The following is a 21,901-nucleotide window of genomic DNA, read 5'->3' as shown; positions in this document are numbered from 1 at the left end:
TATTCCTGCTTTCATAGAGAGATCTGACTAATCATTTTTTGACCACAAGACACTGGTGGGGTAAATAGGGAAGGAGTGTATATGTTTCAGGCATCCATCATGCCATAGGAAGTATTTGGGTCTTTGTTTCATGATTTATTTTTGACTGGATCTGCTTTTGTTATGTTCTAAACCTCTTTCCCAGCCCTCTGTACCTTAGATTAGGTGGTTAATAGTAATGCTGGCAGGCACTAAAGGAATAGTGTGATATTCAAGTCTTCTGCCATCTTTTCCTCTGATCAATTTCTCTCTCTCAAGGAAGCAGGAGTAAGTGAGTAAGTGAGAAACAATCATCACGACCCTCTCCTTGTGAAGGACATAAGGGACCGACCGCAGAACATTGTACCATCTGCCCAAGATTTTTCAGAATCAGGGCCAGGTCTCCTTGTCGTCACTCATTATGATCAATCATGTTTTGTTTTGTTTTTTAATAAGAGATGACCACTATTCTATCTATATCCCAGTCTGATAATGGATTCCAATCTATCACCAATAATATAAAATCTGATTACAATACCAGTACGGGCTTTGTAGCAGTTTATTTTGTGTTTTGTTTTGGGTGCCCGTTCTCCTGGAAGTCGTTAAATGCTCCCTCATTTGGACACCAAGTTCACATACTGCTTAAATTAAATCTTTGCATGTTTCCAGTCAGTGTTGCACAAAGACTAATTAATTAAACCTCAGAACACCTTTGGGGAATAGGCAGTATTATTTCTCCTCTCCTCAGATGGGAAATCTGAGATATAAAGAGGTTAAGTGGATTGTCTAAGGTCAGAAAGTCAGTCAATAGCAGACAGCGCCAGAAAACAGGCTAGGGAATGCCGTGACTCACATCTCCTCTCCAATGACAGAAACAACTGTTTCTGCCCAAGTGACAGAGCCGTCCAAGTACTTACTAATGCCTCTGCCTAATCATCTTTCCGGATTCACCCTTTCCTAACTCCTTGTCCTTGCAAGGTCCTTTGGTATACATTTTCTATTTCTTTGAAGGGAAAGTTAGCTAGACAGAGGAAGAGATAAAGCAATAGAATGAATAGATGTTACTTACCTAAATGAAAGAAAAAAGTAATTTTGGCTAAAATAATGTAGGAGAGAGAATCCCCTAGTTCTCATAGAACTCTTTTCAATATTATTTGCATATATAAACAAACATACTCAGTTAAGAAACAAATTCCTCCCTTCCTCCCATCCAAACCACCCCCTACCCAGTCCCACCCGTTCAACCTCCCTCTATTGTGTGTTTGGAAGCGTCCTTCTATATAAAAGCCAACTGATAACAATGCTATTGGAAGAAAAACTAAAAGCCTACTAATAACTTTAAAATGATTAATACAAATGAAAATGCCTGGCATGCTATTGAACTTAGACTTCAAAAGGCAATGGAATAAAATAAAATATTATTAACATAAAATTGAAAGAAACAAAAACAATTTTCTCAGGCACATGAGACTCAGACATGCATCTAAATTGTCTTTTCCTTTTTAAGAAGTGAGGCAGTCATCATCTCTAATGTTAAAGGGACTTTATGAGCTGGTGATTACTAAACGAAATTATTTGCTTTTTAGAGTTATTCTTAATTTATTTTTAATTAGACCACGTACGTTAAAAACAGGGCAAACAGTTAAGACTCAGTGAGGATTTTCCGTGTTTAAAGTCCTGAATGTTGTCACTCAACTTGCAACTGTAGTAGTCCTTTGTCTTTTTTTAAGTTGCATATTAACATACCCCATTACTTTTTATAAATAGCTCAATCAAATCTCTACATATTTTAAAAACTCACTTAAGATCTCCTTAAGAAAACGAACAAACAAACAAAAAAAACTCAAGCTAGAAGAGTAGCTACTGGCTCAGGAAAAAAAAAAAAAGTCACCAGCTTGTTCAAGTCAGAAGTCTTTCTTCATTGAAAGGCAATAGCTTACCTCCCAATGAAGAGGAGCCACACAGAAAATTCTAACATCACATATAACCGCTGCCCTCTTTTATTAACAAAGTGGTTGTTTTCTTCAGCAAATGAGAAACTGCTGTTTGGCCTTCCATTAACCTTTTATTTTCCGACTACTTACACTTTCGTTGCATACGTATCAAATACACAAAGGTACCACACAACTGAAGTGTAGAATAAGTTTATCTATTTATTTTTTTTAGTTTCCATCAGTAACTAGGATGTCATTAATCTCTTATGAAACATATTTGCCTCTGTAAGTTTAACTCTGAAGGCAAAATTCATCCTTCTCATTCTTTTCTTGTTTAAAAACAAATGTTAAAGAACATGGCTCCCCTTATAACATTTGTTTAAGCAGTTTAAAGTACGAGTCAATCTATGATTTTTGTTGTTGTTGTTGATGTTAACCATGCTACAGATAGCAAAGCCAAAACAGCCTCAAGATGTTAAGTTTAATAAGTTCTTTTGAAATTTCTTTAGAAAGCTCTGGTGTAAGAGGTAATTTAAAACAAATTAACAAATAATGTCATGCAGTGGTTAAATTGCCATAATACATTTCTTTTTTTAGAGGTTCCTGGAATTTCTTGTTGGTGGTTGTCATGCTGATAGAAAACTAGATGTTAGTCCCTTTAACTGTATTTTAATGGCAATGTATTATAGCATGATTTATCAACATATGGCAGGTGGAAGCTGACACAAATTATAATGAAAATTAAAACAGTCATTTATGCAGCAGGTGATTATCATTTAAGGAACATTTATTTGCAGGCTTTAAAAATGAGGGTTTAGAGTCAAATGATTTTAAAATGAAAGTTTTAACGACAGTTACCTTTTTCCTGCAGCCACTCTTCTACGGGCCGGTTATATTTGAAGGGGATTTTCTGTTTTACCATTTGGAAGCGTTCATTATCAGTGTTGCCTTTAAAGTTTAAAAAACAGCTTAAAGAAGAATCTGAAAAGTCAATAAGTCATTCAAAAACATCCTAGGTTTTGGTGCGTTTTATGAGGTTTTTAGAGATAGATAGCAATTTATCTTTAGTGGAGGTGGAGTCGAAGTCACTCTGCCCTTGGCTGACAGGTTTGAGGTCAGGTTATTCTTAGCTATGCCGTGCTCTGGAGAGTTTTGGGAGAGGGGCCGGGGGTGGGCATCCGGGAGAGGCGTGGCTGTTTACGGAAAGGTTTGCCCCCGCTCTTCTCCGTCTGTCTCCAACCATACCTCGATTGGGTCAATGGAGGCACAAGGACCCCCCTGGCTTCTGAGTATCAGGACCCTTGATGTCTCAGTCACACATATTCCACACTCACTTTGCTGTATCCTATCAGAATACACTGAAGACCGGAGCCCTGGACCTCCTCATTCTCCTCTTAAGTGTTTGCAACTGCTCTACCTTGCCAGAGAAAACAATTGAAGCCTTGATGGCCAACGGAGACTTCTTATTCCATAAAGTGGGGCCCCGGTATCCCATTGCCTATGTAAAATAGAGTACCACATGGAAATCTTTTCATCTCTATCCCTTGGTCCAGATCTGTTCCATATTTTAAAATCAGAGGAACTCCCAAGTAAATATCTGTAAATAAAAGCAGCTATACATATAGTGGTATAGCATTTCCAGACTTTTGAGCATCTATATTTTATTAATACCAATAGACACAGGTTTTATAAGTTTACCTAGTCTCACTCTCTTTCCTTCCTATGAGAGGTCCTTCCTGAATATGTCTCCATTCAAAAAGCCTGTTAGGGATACTTCTTCCAAGCATGAAATATCTAATTAATTTCAAGGCTCAAACATAATGTTTTTAACTGTGAGTATGCCCCCTTTCTTCCCTTCGTAAATGTTATTACCACCCCTGGATGGTTTGTCTAATTAGGACAGACTTGGAGAGTGGTGGTGTGAAGATATACCCCTAATGAATATGCTTCAAAACACAAAATAATGAAGCCACGCTTTGGGAACTCTACTGTCTTGTCAACCAACCTCACAGAGATCAAACAGAAACTAGTGAACTTCTAAATTACTTCTGACTCTTAGCCTTCTAGTATTGGAACTTCAGGAAGCCCAATCCAGATCACCAGCGTTAAAAGTAAAATAAAAATCTCAAAACAGGTGGTTTGAAAGCAATTCATAAAGAAGTATAAAAGCTAGAAAGAATATTAGGATGGCATGTAGCACCAGGTGGATAAAAGCTTGCCCCAGTATTTCCATCTCTGGGCCACCTGCATGTTGGAGTTTTCACTGGTGGAGAAGATTCTGCGTGTGGTCAGATTAGTACCTGCCTTCTGTGACAGGCAGAATGGTAAAGGGTACTGGGTACATTTAAAAGATTTCCCATTCATTTCTCCTTTGAACAAATTAGTCTTAGGAGCTGACTCATTATTCTTACTCCCCAGGAGTAAAAACAAACAAAAAGCTCATCAAAGAGGAGACTGTGGATCTGTTTCCAGCCTACATTATGAGACTGTATCTGGCTGGCAAGAAGCCTAATATATTAACATATCAAAGGACAACATGTAATGAATGGAAAGAACAACGAACAATTTGGGATTGCAGTGTATAATTTAAAGTTTTCCTCAAAGTGTTATTTCTCACAGAAGAAAAAAAAAAGAGACAGCTAGGAGCCAAAGTAGAAAGGTTTCTTAACTTCTTGGTGTTTCAATAAGCCCATGGCGAAAAAAAAGGTAATTTTATCTGTTAACATAAACAAATACCTAGGAGACCATTATATGATCATCCTGGTAGATCTGGTACACAGACGTCTACTAATCCAAAATAAAGTTGGGCTAATTTTCACATGTCCTAATAGAAAAGGAAGATGCACTTTTCCGAAAAGAACCTATATCTCTCTAACTCTTAATTCTACCCTACAGGAGACAGCCACACAAGGGATGTCATCCATCTTCATAAGCTTTGACCTCTCTCAAGTTTTAGTCACAACAACATACTGAGAAATGCCAAATGGATTATGCCAGATTCACCTTGAATATATTCTATTACTTTGGGTTTTCTCTAACTGTCATTGGTGCAATATTAAGTGTAGTAATGACCTTTTCCCACTCTCTGTAGAATGGATTAGTGAAGTCAATAGTGAAGAGAAAGCTAAATATTCTTAGTACCACGCAAGGCAAAATATGAAGTACCGAATGTTCCAGACTGACAGTTCTATATGTACCAACTTAATTAAGAAGCTGCATTGACTTACTTCTTGCACAAACATAGGAGCCTTGGTCCTTCTAAGGATCCCCCCTCCCATTCAGTCTGTCAAGCATAAAGCTCCGTGGAAAATCATTTCAGATGTGGTACGGGATAGACGAATAAGACACAATGGGGGAGAATCAACAAGTGATGTGTTGGGAGGACAGCATAGCCACGATTCAACCTTAGACCCTTCGGAAAGTGAAAGGCAGAGAGTCATTCTTCTCCATCTCAGCTTTAAAGACATTTAGAAAAAAGTTTTAAGTTTTCCATGCCAGACAGATAGCATCTGGCAGTGGGGATAGCGATCTTGCATACTGTTAAAAGTTGTGAAAGATGGAAGGTCATTTGGAAAACCAAATTGGTTTAAATTGCCACATTAACATTGTTCTTAGTCTCTTTTCATGTTCTTGTTGGTTTTTATTTTAATTTAGCTCAAACATTAGTGAGAAATGTTTTAGAAACATGTGCATGAGAATGAGTTCATTTGCCCCAAGCCCCATTTGTTAGACTAACTGAACAGCAAACAACCTTCTAAATATCAGAATTCATACACAGGGACTACTCTGAAAGCTGAGCAAACCTCATCAAATCCATTTACATTCACATCCAATCCTTAATGACATTTAGTTGTACATTTTATATAGCAACCAGTATGAACATTGAAACAAAGGCTAAAATTGATACTTCAACAGAAAGGGATACTATCCTCAAGGAAGAATGGCCTTATGAATAGTAATGTCATAATGTCATTAAAAAGAAGCATATGTGCATTACTAATTAGATCCTAAAAATGTAATGACTACAGTTCTCAGCCACACTGAGAAATTTGCAAATTGCACAATGAAATCTTCAAACACACAGTTCTTAAATTACTTATGTGGATCTGACACTCACCTACATGGGACTGAATTTTAGAAAAAAAGCTCTGGTCATATTTCATTCTACTTAAAAATTAGAGGTACGTATATGTGACGGTGTGTGTGTATTGCCACCCATTTTTTATACAATTAGTTGCCTATTGTCTTTTGCTTTGGTATTATTGACTCTATTATCAAATATTTCAGTTCCTGGAGACACATACAACCATGCACTGTTGAATTATAAATATTGTGAAAAGCAGAATGCTTTGAGGTAAAATTACTAAGGCCCAACTGGTTCATACACCCAGCTACAACCTTTATGCAGAAACAGCTCACATTTGCGACATTTGGGTTAACCCATTTAGAAGAAAAGGAAGAGAGAACAGAGGAAGGAAAGAAAGAAAGCAAGCTGACCCTTGACTAGTTTCCCAATACATTAAGTCCCTCTTTAGGTAATCCAGAAACTTGCCGATGGCCCCAAAGAAGTAAAAAATTCTTTTAACTGAAGAACCTAAAGATAGAGCACACTCTTGTATAGCACAAAAAGTAACTTTTACACCAGTTTTATATGCTGTTGGTCCAATCATAGATCCTATTCATTAGAAGTTATACTAATTTTCTTAAAATCGTAATCAGTAAAGTGTAGGAGGTCATAACTTTGGGCTGTGCAGACAAACCTGGCTTTGAGTTTTAACTTTAGAAGCTGCTTGACTCTGAACAAGTCACTTAGTCTCAGGTTCTCTACTTGCCAGTTCACCAGAGGACTCAGCATAGGATATTAAGAGGTAGAGCATACACAGACCCTGAGATATGAAAAAAAAATCCAATCTATTTAAACTACTTATTATTATTAATATGATTGAATTTGTTCCTACTAATCAAAAGGAAGCTCATTAATTCCATGGCCTCCAATCAAAAGATGACTGTATTGTTACCTTTGGTCCCACTGAGTTCATCATTCAAAGGTTAACTGACCATAGAAAATGAAACAGCCTACATATCCTCTAAATCCCCTGGTTGTGGCTTTTTATATTTCTTCATCTTCTAAAATACACTCAGCTAACCCCATTTCCAAAACAAAGTGGGTTTCTAAAACCACGGAAAGTAAAAGAGCAATTCAGGCATTGACAAATGTGATTTCTGGGTCCAGCCACAGGTAATGATGATATACTGCTGCTAAGTTGAGGAAGAGTGGCTTAAAGGTTCTGGCAATTTGCTCTGGGCTGGCAGAAAATGCTTTCTTGCAGGTAGACTATTAATACCATCTGAAATGTCGTCAAGCACATGGACATGCTAATAGGAATATCGTAGCAACATTCGTCTGTGCAAAATTAATGCCAGAGGTATTTTTTGCATTTTGTTTTGGGTCTTGGAATAAAGGAAGGGAAAGTTTTCTTTACTGCTTTGTTGACACTAAAAAATGAGACTGTGGGTCTAATGAACAGTCAGAGAATGAATACTACGTATTAGAGCTAGAGGCAAAAGAAAATCGATGTGGGTAGGCGCAAGTATTAGGGCATTTTCAGAGGTGCTTAGAATGTCTCTCTCCCCAAAGAATACTTTGTGAGTTTCAAAGCAAAGTCAGACACTAAAGATAAGGGACTGCGGAGACTCCTTGAGCCTCGCTCTGATTTTGTTCCTAGTCTTAACCCAGATGAACTCTCTCTAAGAGTCAGAAAGAGGGGGGTTGTGCTTCCCAAAGAGCATCTAGAATATTCAGCTACTTATAAGTGATGGATAGACCTCAACAAAGAATTAATATCTTGTATTTATAAAGCGCTTTGTGAGCAAGGAGCTCAAAATGCACTTATAAGCATCATCTCATTAATCCTCACAACACACCTCTGGGGCTGAAGAAAAAAGAAGTATTTGTATGTTGTGAACCTCAATCCTTTAGTGTGCCAAGGCAAGGAAATTAATCTCTTGGAGCAGAAAACTGATCAGCTGGGGGAAGTAAATTAATAGACTCGGAGCACAAAGGCATTATTAAGTAAGGGAGCTTTTCCAGACTCACTTAAGTGGCTCCAGGAGCCAGGAAGAACCACCTTTCCAAAGTGATGAGACATTTACTCTTAGAAAGCAGTGTGGGTCACCCAGGCATGCCCTGCTTTGGCTGATGAAGCTCACTGACTCGTATCTTCTGGGTATGTTTGGAAATGGAAAATATCTGTGGACTGACATATTATCAATTCTTTCCTATATCAAAGTCAATATTGAGCCACCATTTCTAAGCTATAGGAGTTGAGTTATTTAAGCAAAGATGGCTCAAACACAAATGAAAAGAGCATTAGCTATGGAACCTTTCAGACTTTGGATGCAATCCTATCTCAGACATTTACCACTTCCATGAACTTGCACAGTTTTCTTAATCTAGATGTCTCAGTTTCTTCATCTATTCCCAAAAGATATGAAGATAATAATATCTATATTACAAGATTTTGTACAAATGAAATGTAACAATCCAGGCAAGAATGCTTGGCGGGGAGTTGGAAGAGGCTGGGAAGGGTGTAAGTCTGTGATTTATTTTCATTCTCAGGGAATGGAAGCAGGGACCGTGCTAGAGATGTAACCCTGGTACTCCAGGTCCACTTACCTAAATGACCACATCCCTGGTCCTTGCTTGATGTCTGTCAGGCTGGCTAAGATGAGTATGTGTGCAGACATGTTAACATTGAATTTCTCCCAGATCTCAATCAAAGTGCTATTTCTGTTGAAGCACTATTATACTAAAAACCATTTATCCTGATGCAATAATTAGAACATGTATCACAATTCCTATCCTTTTCCTGTATTTTGAAGCCTTAATTCTATTCTTCACTCCCTTCCAGAAGTTCATTGACCTTGGACTTTTTATTTATCCTCATCCATTAAGGATACTTTCAGTCCCAGAAAGATGAACAAAACAAGGCCAAAGTGACCACAATATCTTCATTTGCTCTTGAAGTTTAAGAGACTGTTTCCAAATCATATTTACTGGAACTTTCTTCATGAGCATAGATCTATCTAGAACTTATTCTTTATTTGAGATCTACCTTCAAAAATGACATGCCATAAGTTAACAAAACAAAACTGACTATCAAATTCGCTTTCCTTTCTCAAGGGGTGTTACTCTATTTCCTTCTATAATTATTTCAAAATATGCCCTGAAGCTAGGCTGGTCAATTTCAATCTGAATTTTGTCTATCCCTTTCTGGTAAACATGCTAAGAATATCTATGTCTTGGTGTGTCTTCAAGCCTTAGTTTCTTCATAAATAAAATGAGAATTCTGATAATAACTGCAACATAGGGTTGTTGCAAGAATTAACTGGGAAATAAGTGTCTGTAAAGCCCTGAGCACAGCAGCAGAAAATAAGTGCTCAGAATATGATTTATCACCATTGTTATTGTTACAACAGTACTTGATTGAGAAGGGTTACAGTTAAAAGAAGGCAAGATTATGAGATTTATTTCACCATGCAGTGGTTAGTGCCCAATCTTTTCAAATTTCCTTTTTGGCATAAAACCTTAATGCTCAGTCTTCAAACTTTCAAGATCCCTCCAGGTGCCCTTCTTATCACTTATTTCCTCCACTGCTGGGAAAGCCCCAGTGTTATCCTGGGGCTCACTCTTCATTGTGATCTGTTCACTCCTGCAGGTCACCCCTCTCTGTGGTCTCTCTGTTTCTTTTCAGCCTTGTTGATTCCTTTCATTTGTCATTGGCTGCTTTCCATTCCACATGTCCCCAGTTTTCATTTTCTTTCATTCTTCTTCTGCAGAGGATATCAAACTCAATGTGTTTAAAGCCAGAAAGCTAGAATATCTAAGTTTGAAAAGTTCTGCTCATTCAAACATGCATGTGTGGGGTCACTACCCAGCTCTGAGGACAGGAAGGAGGTTTGGAATTTCAATGGTCAACAAATGGAGCATTTTCATCCTCATGAATGGGAAAGTCACACCTATATCAACATTGTTGATGCCATGATAAACTTATGCTACAGTTATTATTTCTGCTTAGATCTTATGGAGTCTCTGTTGTTTATAAATTATAGATCTTCCAGACCAACTTTGAAGCTTATGCCTACAAAGGAATATATTATTCCCAAGGGGTCTAAAAATAACAATGTCCCATGTATTGGGCTTCTCAAGTGATGCTAATGGTAAAGAACCTGCTTGCCAATGCAGGAGAAAGAAGAGATGTAGGTTCAATCCCTGGTTTGGGAAGAGCCCCTGGATGAGGGCATGTCAATACACTCCAGTATGCTTGCCTGGAGAATTCCATGAACAGAGGAGCCTGGTGGATCCATAGGATCAAAAAGAGTCAGACACAGCTAAAGTGACTTAGCAAGCATGCACCCACATACATCCCATGTATTGGGTTGACCAAAAAGTTCATTTGGGTTTTTCTGTAATATCTTATGGGGAAAAAACCCAAATGAACTTTTTAGCCAACTCAATATTCACCCACCTTTGACCTGATGAATATGCTGTTTTTTGACAGTGGTCTAGCTACAGTCCATGGGGTCACAAAGAGTCAGACACAACTTAGAGACTAACACTTTAAACAACACAGCATAGCACAGTCACATATTAGGCTTATTTCCAGCTTAGTCCAAGACAGTTTCCAATTAAATTACTTCCCAAAAAGTTTGTCCCATCTTGAATTCATGTAGTATACTTTATGAACTTCAAAGCAGGACTTTAATTACACTAAGTTTATTCTTTTTTTTTCATAACAGCATTCCAACCTGATAAGAAAATGTTCAACTCTAGTCTTTTGTTTCCTGTAGGAGATACCTTTCTTGGTTTTGTGTCATTTTGCAAGTTTGATAAGCATATCTTTTGTGCATTCATTGCAGACTCTGAAAAATTTACAGAATAGGAGAATTATGTGGTAACTTTAAGAGGTTTACAAATTCTTTGAAACATCTCTCTGTAATAGGCAGAACTCGATTCTCAAACTTCAAATATGGGCTGGACTTAGTAACTCAACTGTAAAGAACAGGATGTGGTGGAATTGACAATGTGTGACTCTTAGAGACTAGATCAGAAAAGGCACTGTGACTTCTCTCTCCTTCTCTCATGTCCACTCTGGGGAAGCCACTCTTGTGTCATAAGGACACTTAAGACACCCACATGTCAAGGAATTGAGGCCACCAGATCCTCCAGACCTTGATAAACCTTGAGATGGCTACAATCCTAGTTGATATCTTAACCAAGCCATCAGACATACAGAACCACTTGACCAAGTTGCTACCAAATTCTGACCTACAGAAATCGTGAGATAATAAATGTTACTTGTTGCATGCCACTAAGTTTTGGGGTACTTGCTATACAGCAATAGATACAGAGTAACTAGAGAACTTCATCTGAGTGTTTCAGTTCAACTAGAGGCAGAGCTCCTGAAGAGGCTCTCATAACTTGCCTTATACTATACTCTTTGCGAGGAAATGAAGATACAATATATTTATAACATACTACTCGTGTTGACAATTTGCTAATGCTGTCCAAAGGGAATTTAGACTATTTAGATACAAGACTTGTTTCAAAGAGCCCAGGCCATCATCAAAGTCTTTGTTAAACATGGTTAAATATTAACTATTAGTTTCAAGACACATTCTTTAGGGCAACGTAAAATTTAGGACACCTTCCCCAAACTAGTTTCCTATTCCAACTCCTGTGATTATTTCTGAGTGAACATTAAGGAGAGACAGCGTTCAGATTTCTTAGGCATCCTGGGACGCTACTCATCTGAGACCCAGAGATCTGAGCTTCTTCGGGGACTCTATTGCCATTTCCTCTGCTTTGAGGAGGACTGCCTTTTCCTACTTGTTTGTATCAGCCTTCACAGTCTGAAGGAAATTCTTGCTGGAAAACTTGGCGATGTGGAGGGTGAGTGTCCAGATAAACACTGAGGTCCCTCTTAAGTAAATGTTTTTTGCATTTCGTAATTATACATCAGTTTCTAGGAGCAGAGGTCACTAGGAACTTACAGTTTACATTTTGAGAGAAGTCTCCTCTTTTAAGGTCAAGGGGACCACAAAGATCAACTAAGAACTATGTTTCTCTGGGACTTCCCTGGTGGTCCAGTGGTTAAGACTCCACGCTTCCAAAGCAGGGGGCAGGGGTTAGATCCCTGATGGGGAAATTAAGGTCCTGTATGCCACGTGGTGTGGCCAACAGCAAACTTTTTTAAGAAGAGAAATTTGCAATTAAAAAGAAGAAATATGTTTCTCAAACTTTCACTTAGAACCACATTAGTAACAGGACTCCTGGAATAGGCAAGCATCAGAGAGTGTATATCTTAAAGACCATCCTCTCCCAACAAAGAAATTGATGAAAGAATTCTCTGTATTCCGGTTTGTTTGGTTATGTGGCATTTCCAAGGCTTTTCAAAAAATGAACCAGTTGGTAGCTACGCATCATTTAGTGCAAGATTCAAAGGTCAGGTATACACGACTACAGTGCGGTACAAGAATCAAAATTTTCCCAGTGAAGGAATAACCTCAGGGAATGTGGTCCGTGTAGTATATCTCGAATTCATACAATGCCTCGTTAACTCTGCCTGGCAAATTAATTCAAATTGATTTGTTTGTGAGAACTGCAGCCTGGCTTCAAATCTGGCTACAAACAAAGGATAATGATAAACAACAACGTATTCAGCTAAGAGAAAATGTCTCGAGAAAAGTACAGATCAGCATGGGGGCTGTTTTTATAACATAACTGACTTTGTTAAAAATAAAACAGAAAAGAAATGAAAGGGAAGACACAGCCTAGACAGATAAAACGCATTTTATAAATAACATTAATATATCATAAATACCCCCAAACAAAGACAGATAAAGTGTCTGAAAGCATCCAAGAAGAAGGGGAAAAAAGGGACTAGAAAATTTTCAAATGGACATTTAATTTTTTAAAACACAATTAACTCAATTTAAGGCAGAATACTATGATGTAATAAGCAGGAAAGAAAGAAATCTGTGTGACATGGTAGGAAGAACTAAGATTAATTTCAAAATGTCGTATCCTAAAGAAATCTGTTTAAAAAAAAAAAGAAATCTTTTTTTTAAAAAAGGACAATTCCTTTTTTTGAAAAGGAACCATCAGTTGAAAGTCACCAGTTTCCAATCTCATTTTGAGGCCTTGATGGTTGAGAAGGAGGGAGTTTAAGAGGAAAAGAGATTGTAAAAACGAGAGTCTTTTCAAACTCTCTCTGTTGTTGTTCAGCCACTAAGTTATGTCCGACTCTTTGCGACTCTATGGACTGCAGCATGCCAGTCCGTGGAGGGGTTCGAGCTCTCTGTTAATGTGTTAAAACTGCAAAATAGCTATAATCCCATTCCAATATCTAAGCCCTTCTGCAATGGGAATGTCACTGCTCCCATAGGAGGCGGAGTCTATTTTTCCACCCCTTGATTCTTGGTTGCTCTGAGACTTGCATTGTTTGGCACAGGGCATACTAGCAAGTGTAACGGAAGCAGAAGTTTGGACAGCCCTTGAACGTCAGTGCTTGCCTCTCATGCTGCTGAAGCCTGAGACTCCATATGAAGGAAGCTGGTCTGTGCTGTGCTAAAGTCATCTCAGTCATGTCTGATTCTTTGAGACCCCATGGACTGTAGGCCACCAGGCTCCTCTGTCCATGGGATTCTCCAGGCAAGAATACTGGAGTGGGTTGCCATGCCCTCCTCCAGGGGATCTTCCTGACCCAGGGATCAAACCCGTGTCTCTTACGTCTCCCGCATTGGCCGGCTGGATTCTTTATCACTAGAGCCACCTGGGTGGTCTGGAAGCTGGTCTGGGCTCCTGGAAAATGAGGGACTACAAGAAGAGAAATCCCAGCCACCCAAGCCTACTCTGCCAGCCCCATCAGCTCAGTTGAGCTCAGTTGAGTGTGAATGAAGCTGTCAAGGTCATCCAGCTCCATCCCAGCCAGCCTGGAACAGAAAAATCACCCCTACAATCCATAGAAACACGAGTCAATAAATAACTTTTGGAGTGGTGTGATATGCAGCAAACAGTAAGTGATACAGCCAGGAAGTCCAGGAAATCCAGTAAGGATGGTGAAGCTGGAATGGGGAAAGCAAAGCATCTTCCCGTATGTGAGTTTCCACTGATGCCCAGCAGAAGGGGAAGCACTCAGCTCCTGTCTGGGAAGTCAAACAGTTTGTGTAGGAAAACCTTAGGGGTCTTGGAATAGACACAGGGAGACTCAAGCCCCTGTTACCTATTCTTGTCCTCTTCTTCATTCTCAAGGGTGCATTATCACGTCCCTGGGAAGGGAGGCGATAATGCAGCTTTCATTGGAGGGAGGGAAAGGTTAAGGCAGAGGGAGTTGGGACAGGCAGGGTGGGAAAACTAGAGATGTATACTTCTCTGATATCCACTCATTTCTAGATTTAGACAAAGGGAAGGGAGGGAAGGTGGGGGGGGTACTCTATAGGTAAGAAGGAATAGAGCTGATAAAGGGCCATCATTATTTAAATGATGGATGGACAGAACTTTGGTAAGAAAAGCAGGTTGGACTTCTTGTTAAGATATCCCAGAATGCTAACCCCTGCTCCACTAATGGATTTCTTACTTCTTAAATGGTTTCATGGGGAAACTTGGAGGACTGTCTTCTCTTCTCTGAGCAAACTGCCTTCACTAACCCCAATCTTCTAAATCCAACCCAACCAAACCATATATATTCCTGGAGGCCACAAATAATCACTGGTCATGAATCATCTTGGGTCATGAATAGATTTACCTAGGTTTAGAATAGAAAGATGTTTCGCATAATACATCCTACTAACACAAAATAAAGAAGCGAAACATTTAATTAAAGACCAACACCAGACAAAACACATTTCTACCTTGCAACCTTGGCTTCTAAAATCAGGTACTGCATCTTCAGCCCCTTTTAAAGCTTGTGGATTACAAAAGTAGCCTTCATAAATTCATGGATGAGTTTAAAAGTCATTTTCTTAGGTCTTAACAGTCGACATTAGAATAGTACTATTTTAGTATGTCAATGGCAGTTAGTCAACAGAAAAACATTAAAATCACCAAAATCTAAGGGGTTTATTATAAAGAGCAAGGACAATTTAATGTTTCCAAATGTTTTGTGTATCACAGTTTGGGCTTCCCAGGTGGCTCAGTGGTAAAGAATCTCCTGACAATGAAGGAGACTTGGGAAACATGGGTTCTATCCCTCAGTTAGAAAGATCCCCTGGAGGGGGAAATGACAACCCACTCCAGTGTTCTTGCCTGAAAAATGCCATGGACAGAGGAGCTGGTGGGCTACAGTCCATGGGGTCGCAAAGAGTCAGGCATAACTGAGCATAGCTAACAATATCACAGTTTATGCCACATTCAAATATTAGTTCATATTATAAATGTGATAGCCAGAACAGCATTTTTTTAAATTAGGGTTTTTAAAGTGTTTTTAAGAAATTGGTCAATGATTATGTAAAATTATGGACATGTTTCAAATATTTACCTAGCACCTAGACTCCAGTATCTCACACTGCATCTGTTCTTGTGGGCAGGTTTCTTGTTTTTCTTTTTCCTTTAGTAGGAAATGATAATTACCTTAACAAGGTATTTTTTTTTTTAAAGCAATATTTTTATACAGTCCTATTTTCACAGTCCCCTCCCCAGCACACGATGACTCTCAACACTGGCACATCTCCATTGTTCAAGAATATTCATGAAGTTGATGACTACTGCCACCTCAAGTAGAGACAGGTATCCTGACACAAAGTAACTTATGATCGTTGAAGGTTAAACAATTACTAGAGTTCTTATAATTTCTGAAAACCTATAAATGTGAGGCATATAAATAAAGTATTAATGACTCTTCCTTCTTTTAGTCATTTAATACAAGACATTAAATACATGACAATGAATCTTGGCTATCTGAAGAATATGTCTGAAGATGTGTAGGCTATTATATATTTAAACATATCTATTTGTGCTGGGGCAACTGTAATATTTTTATATTTACCCAGTGATCCTTGTGTGCATGTATCCTGTGTAAAAAGAGAGATTTTATATCTCAAAGGAAAGAATGTCTTCACATGTTCTACCTAGAACCTTGCATCTTTCAATAAGAAACAACTCTCAGATACCTGTAAGAAATAAATACCCACAATTTAAAGAATGATTCAGAATAATTTCAAATGTTATTCCTAATAATAATGAAATTAATCAAAATAGAAACATAAAAACATTTTCATAAAAGTTAAGGAAGGGATATAAGACAGACCTACTCTCTCGGTGGAAGAAGCAAACTCTATCATCTGTAATATTTCAAATGATACTAGTTAAATTAGAGTCATCTATATTGTGTAGAAATTTCTGAAGCAACCAGAGAAATGGACCAGATGACCTAGTATTTTCATCATTCTAATTGCTAGACTCCTTTGAAACTTGCTCTTTCAGAAATCTACTTTTATCTTCAAAATAATGATCCAAGAGATTAAAAGAAGGCTTGAGTGACTTGATTTGCCTACTCCAGTTCATGCAGTATCTATTGATATACCATTGCTGTCCTGTCAAAAATCACTTAGAACATTAGTGAGTATAAGGTATAATTAGGATAGGAGATGAGACAGGTAGAGCATACACTTTCCTTGGTTTGATCTTTTCATTTCTGACTTTCAGAGACGGTGGCTTATTTAAATCACATTGGAATCCTCATAAGTGCCTAGACTTCTGAACAGGCACTGGAATTTCCCATTTAACCACAACTCAGGGATGCTGTCCAAAGATTTATTTATTTATTTTTTCTTTCAAAGATTTTACCTTTCAGTGTGACTCAGAAAGAACCTAGACACAGTGAGTGGTAAAGATACATGCAGATTTCCTCCTTAGCCTATTGGACTAAAGTAAGTTCTAATTGAATAATGGTCCATTCCTATTATTCAGTTCCTAGCACAGAGATTTACAGAGATAGATGCTTAATAAATACTTTTAGAGAAGAATTTGAATGATTTTTTGCTAACAAAGGAATGTAGATATGAGGGTTGCTTCTGTCCCTAGAGGTTGTCTATGTCACTGGTATTTCAACCACAACTATATGTATAAAATGCAGTACAGTTTAAAGGTACACAGTTCAGTTCAGTTCAGTTGCTCAGTCATGTCTGACTCTTTGTGATCCCATGGACTGCAGCACGCCAGGCTTCCCTGTCCATCACCAACTCCTGGAGCTTGCTCAAACTCATGTCCATCGAGTTGGTGATGCCATCCAACCATCTTCATCCTCTGTCATCCCCTTCTCCTCCTGCCTTCAATCTTCCCCAGCATCAGGGTCTTTCCAGTGAGTCAGTTCTTTGCATCAGGTGGCCAAAGTATTGGAGTTTCAGCTTCAACATCAGTCCTTTCAGTGAATATTCAGGACTGATTTCCTTTGGAAAAGGTTTGTTTGTTTTTTTTTTTTTCCTATGGAAAAAACCATAGCCTTGACTAGACGGGTGGATGCAGTGAGGAGAGTGACACAAATCAAGGAATCAAAGCCAGAGAGAGAAGAACAAAGTACATTTACATTGGTTGTTCTATCTGACCAGGAAAGAAATGAAAGCAATGTATCTTGGCAGAATGAGGCAGCTAGGTCACCATGCAGCCACAGAATGAGCTGGACTTATTGGCTGAAAAGTTCATGAACGGTTCAGTCTGTGTGTTTACGGGTAGTATCTATACCTACTATCTCATTTCACTCAGGCCACCAGGAAGGTGGGCTTGGAACATGTGTTGCAGATGAGCCACATGCAAGTCTTGAGGATGGACACGAGACAAGAGACTCGCTGTGGATGTCTGGGAGCAGGGCTCCCCAGGACTGTGAGCCTGCGTTGGCACGGCACCTCGCTCAGTTCAGCTGACTTATTTCAAGAACGGATCTATTAAGAGAATTTCAAAATTCCCTTTATGGACCTACTTGGAGCTCAAAATTCCCTGAGGCCACAGTTGGAGAAAGTCACAAAATGAAGCAAAACTATTAGATTTCACTTGGTTTATCTCCTGTAGGAGAGCTCAATTGCTTCCTGAGAACAAGATATTCTTTTCTATATATTGCCTTCATTTTTACCTCTCTGGTAGGTCCAACCGCACCCTTACCACACAGAAAATTCAGTAAAAATATCCAGCTATTCATTTTGAAAGTCTAAAAGCATTTCAGTTCTATTTCAGTTTGTGCTTCACTTATATAAATTCCTATTTTATTTGAAACAGCATCTCACAACAGTTTTATATAGGTTTCAGAATGAGGTAATAAATATTTCTAAACCTTGGCTATCTGAGAAGACTTTAGCTTCACTTTGACTTACACTTAGTTTAGGTTTATACTCATTTCTTTTTTTAACTTCAGTAGATGCATAAATGTACTCCTTCCTCCCTTTTATCAGTTTGTCTAAGTACGCCAGGAAATCCACCTTTTAAGACTCACGGAGAATCATCTGACTTAATGGGAAGATATTCTAATAACATCAGATTTAATTGTTTCAACAAAGAAAAAATTTGCAGTAAAATCTTAGAAGTTATTCATAATAAAACATTTGATTTTTTTCTATTGGTTTTAAAATGGACTTTTTACGTATATTTAATGCTTGTAAAGGATGTTTTTTGTGAATTTTGTTGCTTTGTACATACAGACGATAAAATCAGAAGTCATCTCCAACAACCTCAGCACAGGTCAGCAGTTTAACATCTATTTAGCGTGTATTATACAGCCATTTTGACCCCCAAAATAAAGGGAGGAATTAGCAAAAAATTAGCAAAGTGATCAAACAATCACTTATCTTGAGCTAGCAGGAGCCAGGTCTGGTGGTACATGCTTTCTAGTCTGGTGGTGGGAACTCTGACTTTTTATCAATAACTTTATTGCAATCAATACTGAGGTCAGTGAAATGTGAAGGAAGCTATTTTGTATAAATAAAATCTGGTCTGTCTTAGACCAATTTCTTTTTTAACTTATTTTAAACATGTCATGATTGTGTATATATACAAAAAAAATGTGCAACCTCGCTCTTGTTCCTTTAATAAATAGGAGAACATAGTCTAAAGTCTCAGAAACTCAACAGCAGGAAGTGGACTGAGTCACATCTCAGGAGAGTCCACCCTCTTGAAAGCAGATCAATGGCCGGAAACAGAGCAGAATTTCAAACAAGAGCTCTCTTCAGCAGGTTAGGGACAGCCAATGACAAGAAAATGGAGAGAATGTTCTCTGGGATATAGAAAATGGACATATCAGGGAGCAGGCAGAAGAAAAATAAATGCTAAGAAATCAGTAGCGCCTTTATACCGAAGGGTTATGAAGATAAGGAGGGCAGCTAAAGCGGTGGCTGACAAAAAACCCCCATGAATTGAAAAGTAAAGTATGCAACTTCTCTCAGAAGGGGGGGGAAAGGGTATTTTGAGTTCCACAACTTACAGTTACTAAGTAGAAGTAACAGAACTAAGTAGTAGAATAAGTAGATTATTTCCTGCTTCCTGTTGGTTATTTTCAAATCTTGCTCTGAGAAATGCAGAGCGTATCGTAAATAAAGGGAAACTGAATCTATGTCTCTGGTGTTCAGTTAGGAAAGTGGTGTATGCCTGGGCTTTGGTTTGTTGCTGTTCAGTCGCTAAGCTGTGTCTGACTCTTTGAGACGCCATGGACTGCAACACGCCGGGTACACCTGTCCTTCACTATTTCCTGGAGTTTGCTCAAATTCATGTCCATTGAATTGGTGATGATATCTAACCATCTCATCCTCTTCCACCCCCTTCCCCTTTTGCCTTCAGTCTCTCCCAGCATCAGGGTCTTTTTCAATGAGTTGGCTCTTCGCATCAGGTGGCCAAAGCATTGGAGCTTCAGCTTCAGCACCATTCCTTCCAATAAATATCCAGGGCTGACTGGTTTGATTAATGCTGGATCAAACTTGACTGGTTTGATCTCCTTGCAGTCCAAGGGACAATCAAGAGGGTTTTGCTTAAGTACAGGTAAGTGAATGTTCCAGAGACACATCCGCCACTTCTTTGTCCTGAATTCACCTCACCACTAGGTCTACACTACTCTACATAGAAGTACCATTTATTCCCTGTGTCTCCTGGGATCAAACTCACCTACTTAGAGATTACCTTTCTCTGTTATTCCAAATTGAGATGACATAGCCCATAAAATAAAGCTTATGGATCAGTAAAACACAGCTATAGCTTCAAAAGATGCATAATCAAGATAAGGGCCCCCCAATTACAACAAAGTAGCAAATCTGGCTCATCACAGCTTGACTTAAGTCTCATTTTATCAGAACACAGCCCTGCTCATTCATTTATGTATTGTCTATTGTCAGTTTTTCACCATAACAGCAGAGTTAAATAGCTACAACAAAGAGCTTATGGCTTCCAAAGACAATACTATTCATTATGTGGCCTTTTACAGAAAAAAGTTTCTCTAAATAAAGGTATCAGGTCTCCATTGTTGTTGTTCAATTTCAAAGTCATGTCCAACTCTTTTGTGACCCCATGGACTGTAGCCCACCAGGCTCCTCTGGCCATAGGATTTCCTAGGCAAGAATGCTACAGTGGGTGGCCCTTTCCTTCTGCAGGGGGTCTTCCAGACCCAGGGATCAAACTTGTGTCTCCCACATTGGCAGGCAGATTCTTTACCACTGAGCCACCAGGGAAGCCCATCAGAGTCTCCATGCCTATATTCAAGGCCAAGTGGGTCCTATCAACCACCAGCTGTATGATAACTGGAGAGTATGTTCCTTAACCTCTCTGAGCCTCTGTTTCTTCATCTCTAAAATGGGAATAATAACAGAATCCCTTTCCAGGATGCAATCAGAAGGATTCAATGTGATAATGCAGGAAGCTGGCACAGAATAAGTACTACGTCAGTATTACCTATTATTAACTAATATTATTCCTCTAAAATCCTTTATGCAAGGATATTTTGTACTATCCTCACTCCCTTCTCCAGAATGCACAGCTCTGAAACACTGGGAGACATTTGGAATGACTTCACCCTTGAACTCTGAGAAAACCACATTTCTATGATGTGATTAAAATGAAGACAAATTGAGTTTAATTAAACATTGAGACTGGCAATTGCACTCCGGCCAGAAGCACATTTCTAGTAAGTGTTTAATAATGTGATTACAGGGTGTACTGCATACACGGGGGTGTGAGAAACAATGGTACATTTGCATGTGAATATACATCTGTCAACCAAATGAATTTGAGCTCCACATACAGTGCAAACTGGAATGCTCCTGGGAAACAGATGGAAAAGTAGGGTAACAGAAAGGGATAGGAGTGTAGGAACGAACAAATTTGTGTAGAATCCCAGTGTTGACACTTCCCAGTCCCGTGACTGAAAGAAATGTGCTCCAACTCCCCACGCCTTGGTTTATTCATCTGTAAAAGAGGGAGATTCATATTTCTCTCTTGCAATCAATGAAGAGATTACACTAAGTGAAAACAATCTATGAACGTGGCCAGGCTATCAGGGGTCTCAGGACGAAGGTGTAAGCTGTCAAGTCACAGTTTTATGCTTGTGTATGTAGACGTATGTCTGATAAGTGTTAGTCGCAAAGAGTCAGACACTACCAAGTGACTAACACGTTTCAGACACCTGTCTAGGTAGAGGGGCAGAGTTCGTTAGCGTTAGCCTAGAGAGCCCAAGGTTACAACCTAAATTCCATCCCATACCCACCCTTGTCTGGTCTGCAGGCTCCCTCAGACACATTCGTGTGCCACTGAACCCTGCTCTTGCCTGACTGATAGCACTCTGTTGCCCTCTTTGGAACTGCAGATGGAGTGTAGCACACAGAAGCATTAGGCTTGCCTTCTAAGAGTTACAGACGGAAGTTCCAGATCTTCATGGACTAACTTATGACCCAGGGAGTTAATGTCATAAACCTCCAAATTCCAT

At 38.9% G+C, this 21,901-nt stretch overlaps 1 protein-coding gene across 15 annotated transcripts in view; it reads right to left on the bottom strand.

Annotated features, from left to right (window-relative positions):
• The window catches only part of NRXN3 (neurexin 3), a 1,769,272-nt gene that overhangs the window by 173,010 nt on the left and 1,574,361 nt on the right, over positions 1-21,901 (bottom strand). For all 15 annotated transcript variants that reach the window (XM_043472668.1, XM_043472663.1, XM_043472670.1 and 12 more), the window contains one exon: positions 2,811-2,900. In XM_043472668.1, the coding sequence (XP_043328603.1) occupies positions 2,811-2,900 (90 nt within the window). The remainder of the gene's footprint in view (positions 1-2,810; positions 2,901-21,901) is intronic.

Source organism: Cervus canadensis, chromosome 6 (genome assembly GCF_019320065.1).
Source record: "Cervus canadensis isolate Bull #8, Minnesota chromosome 6, ASM1932006v1, whole genome shotgun sequence".
In the NCBI taxonomy this organism is placed as follows: domain Eukaryota; kingdom Metazoa; phylum Chordata; class Mammalia; order Artiodactyla; family Cervidae; genus Cervus; species Cervus canadensis.
This window is presented reverse-complemented; position numbering and strand designations above follow the sequence as displayed.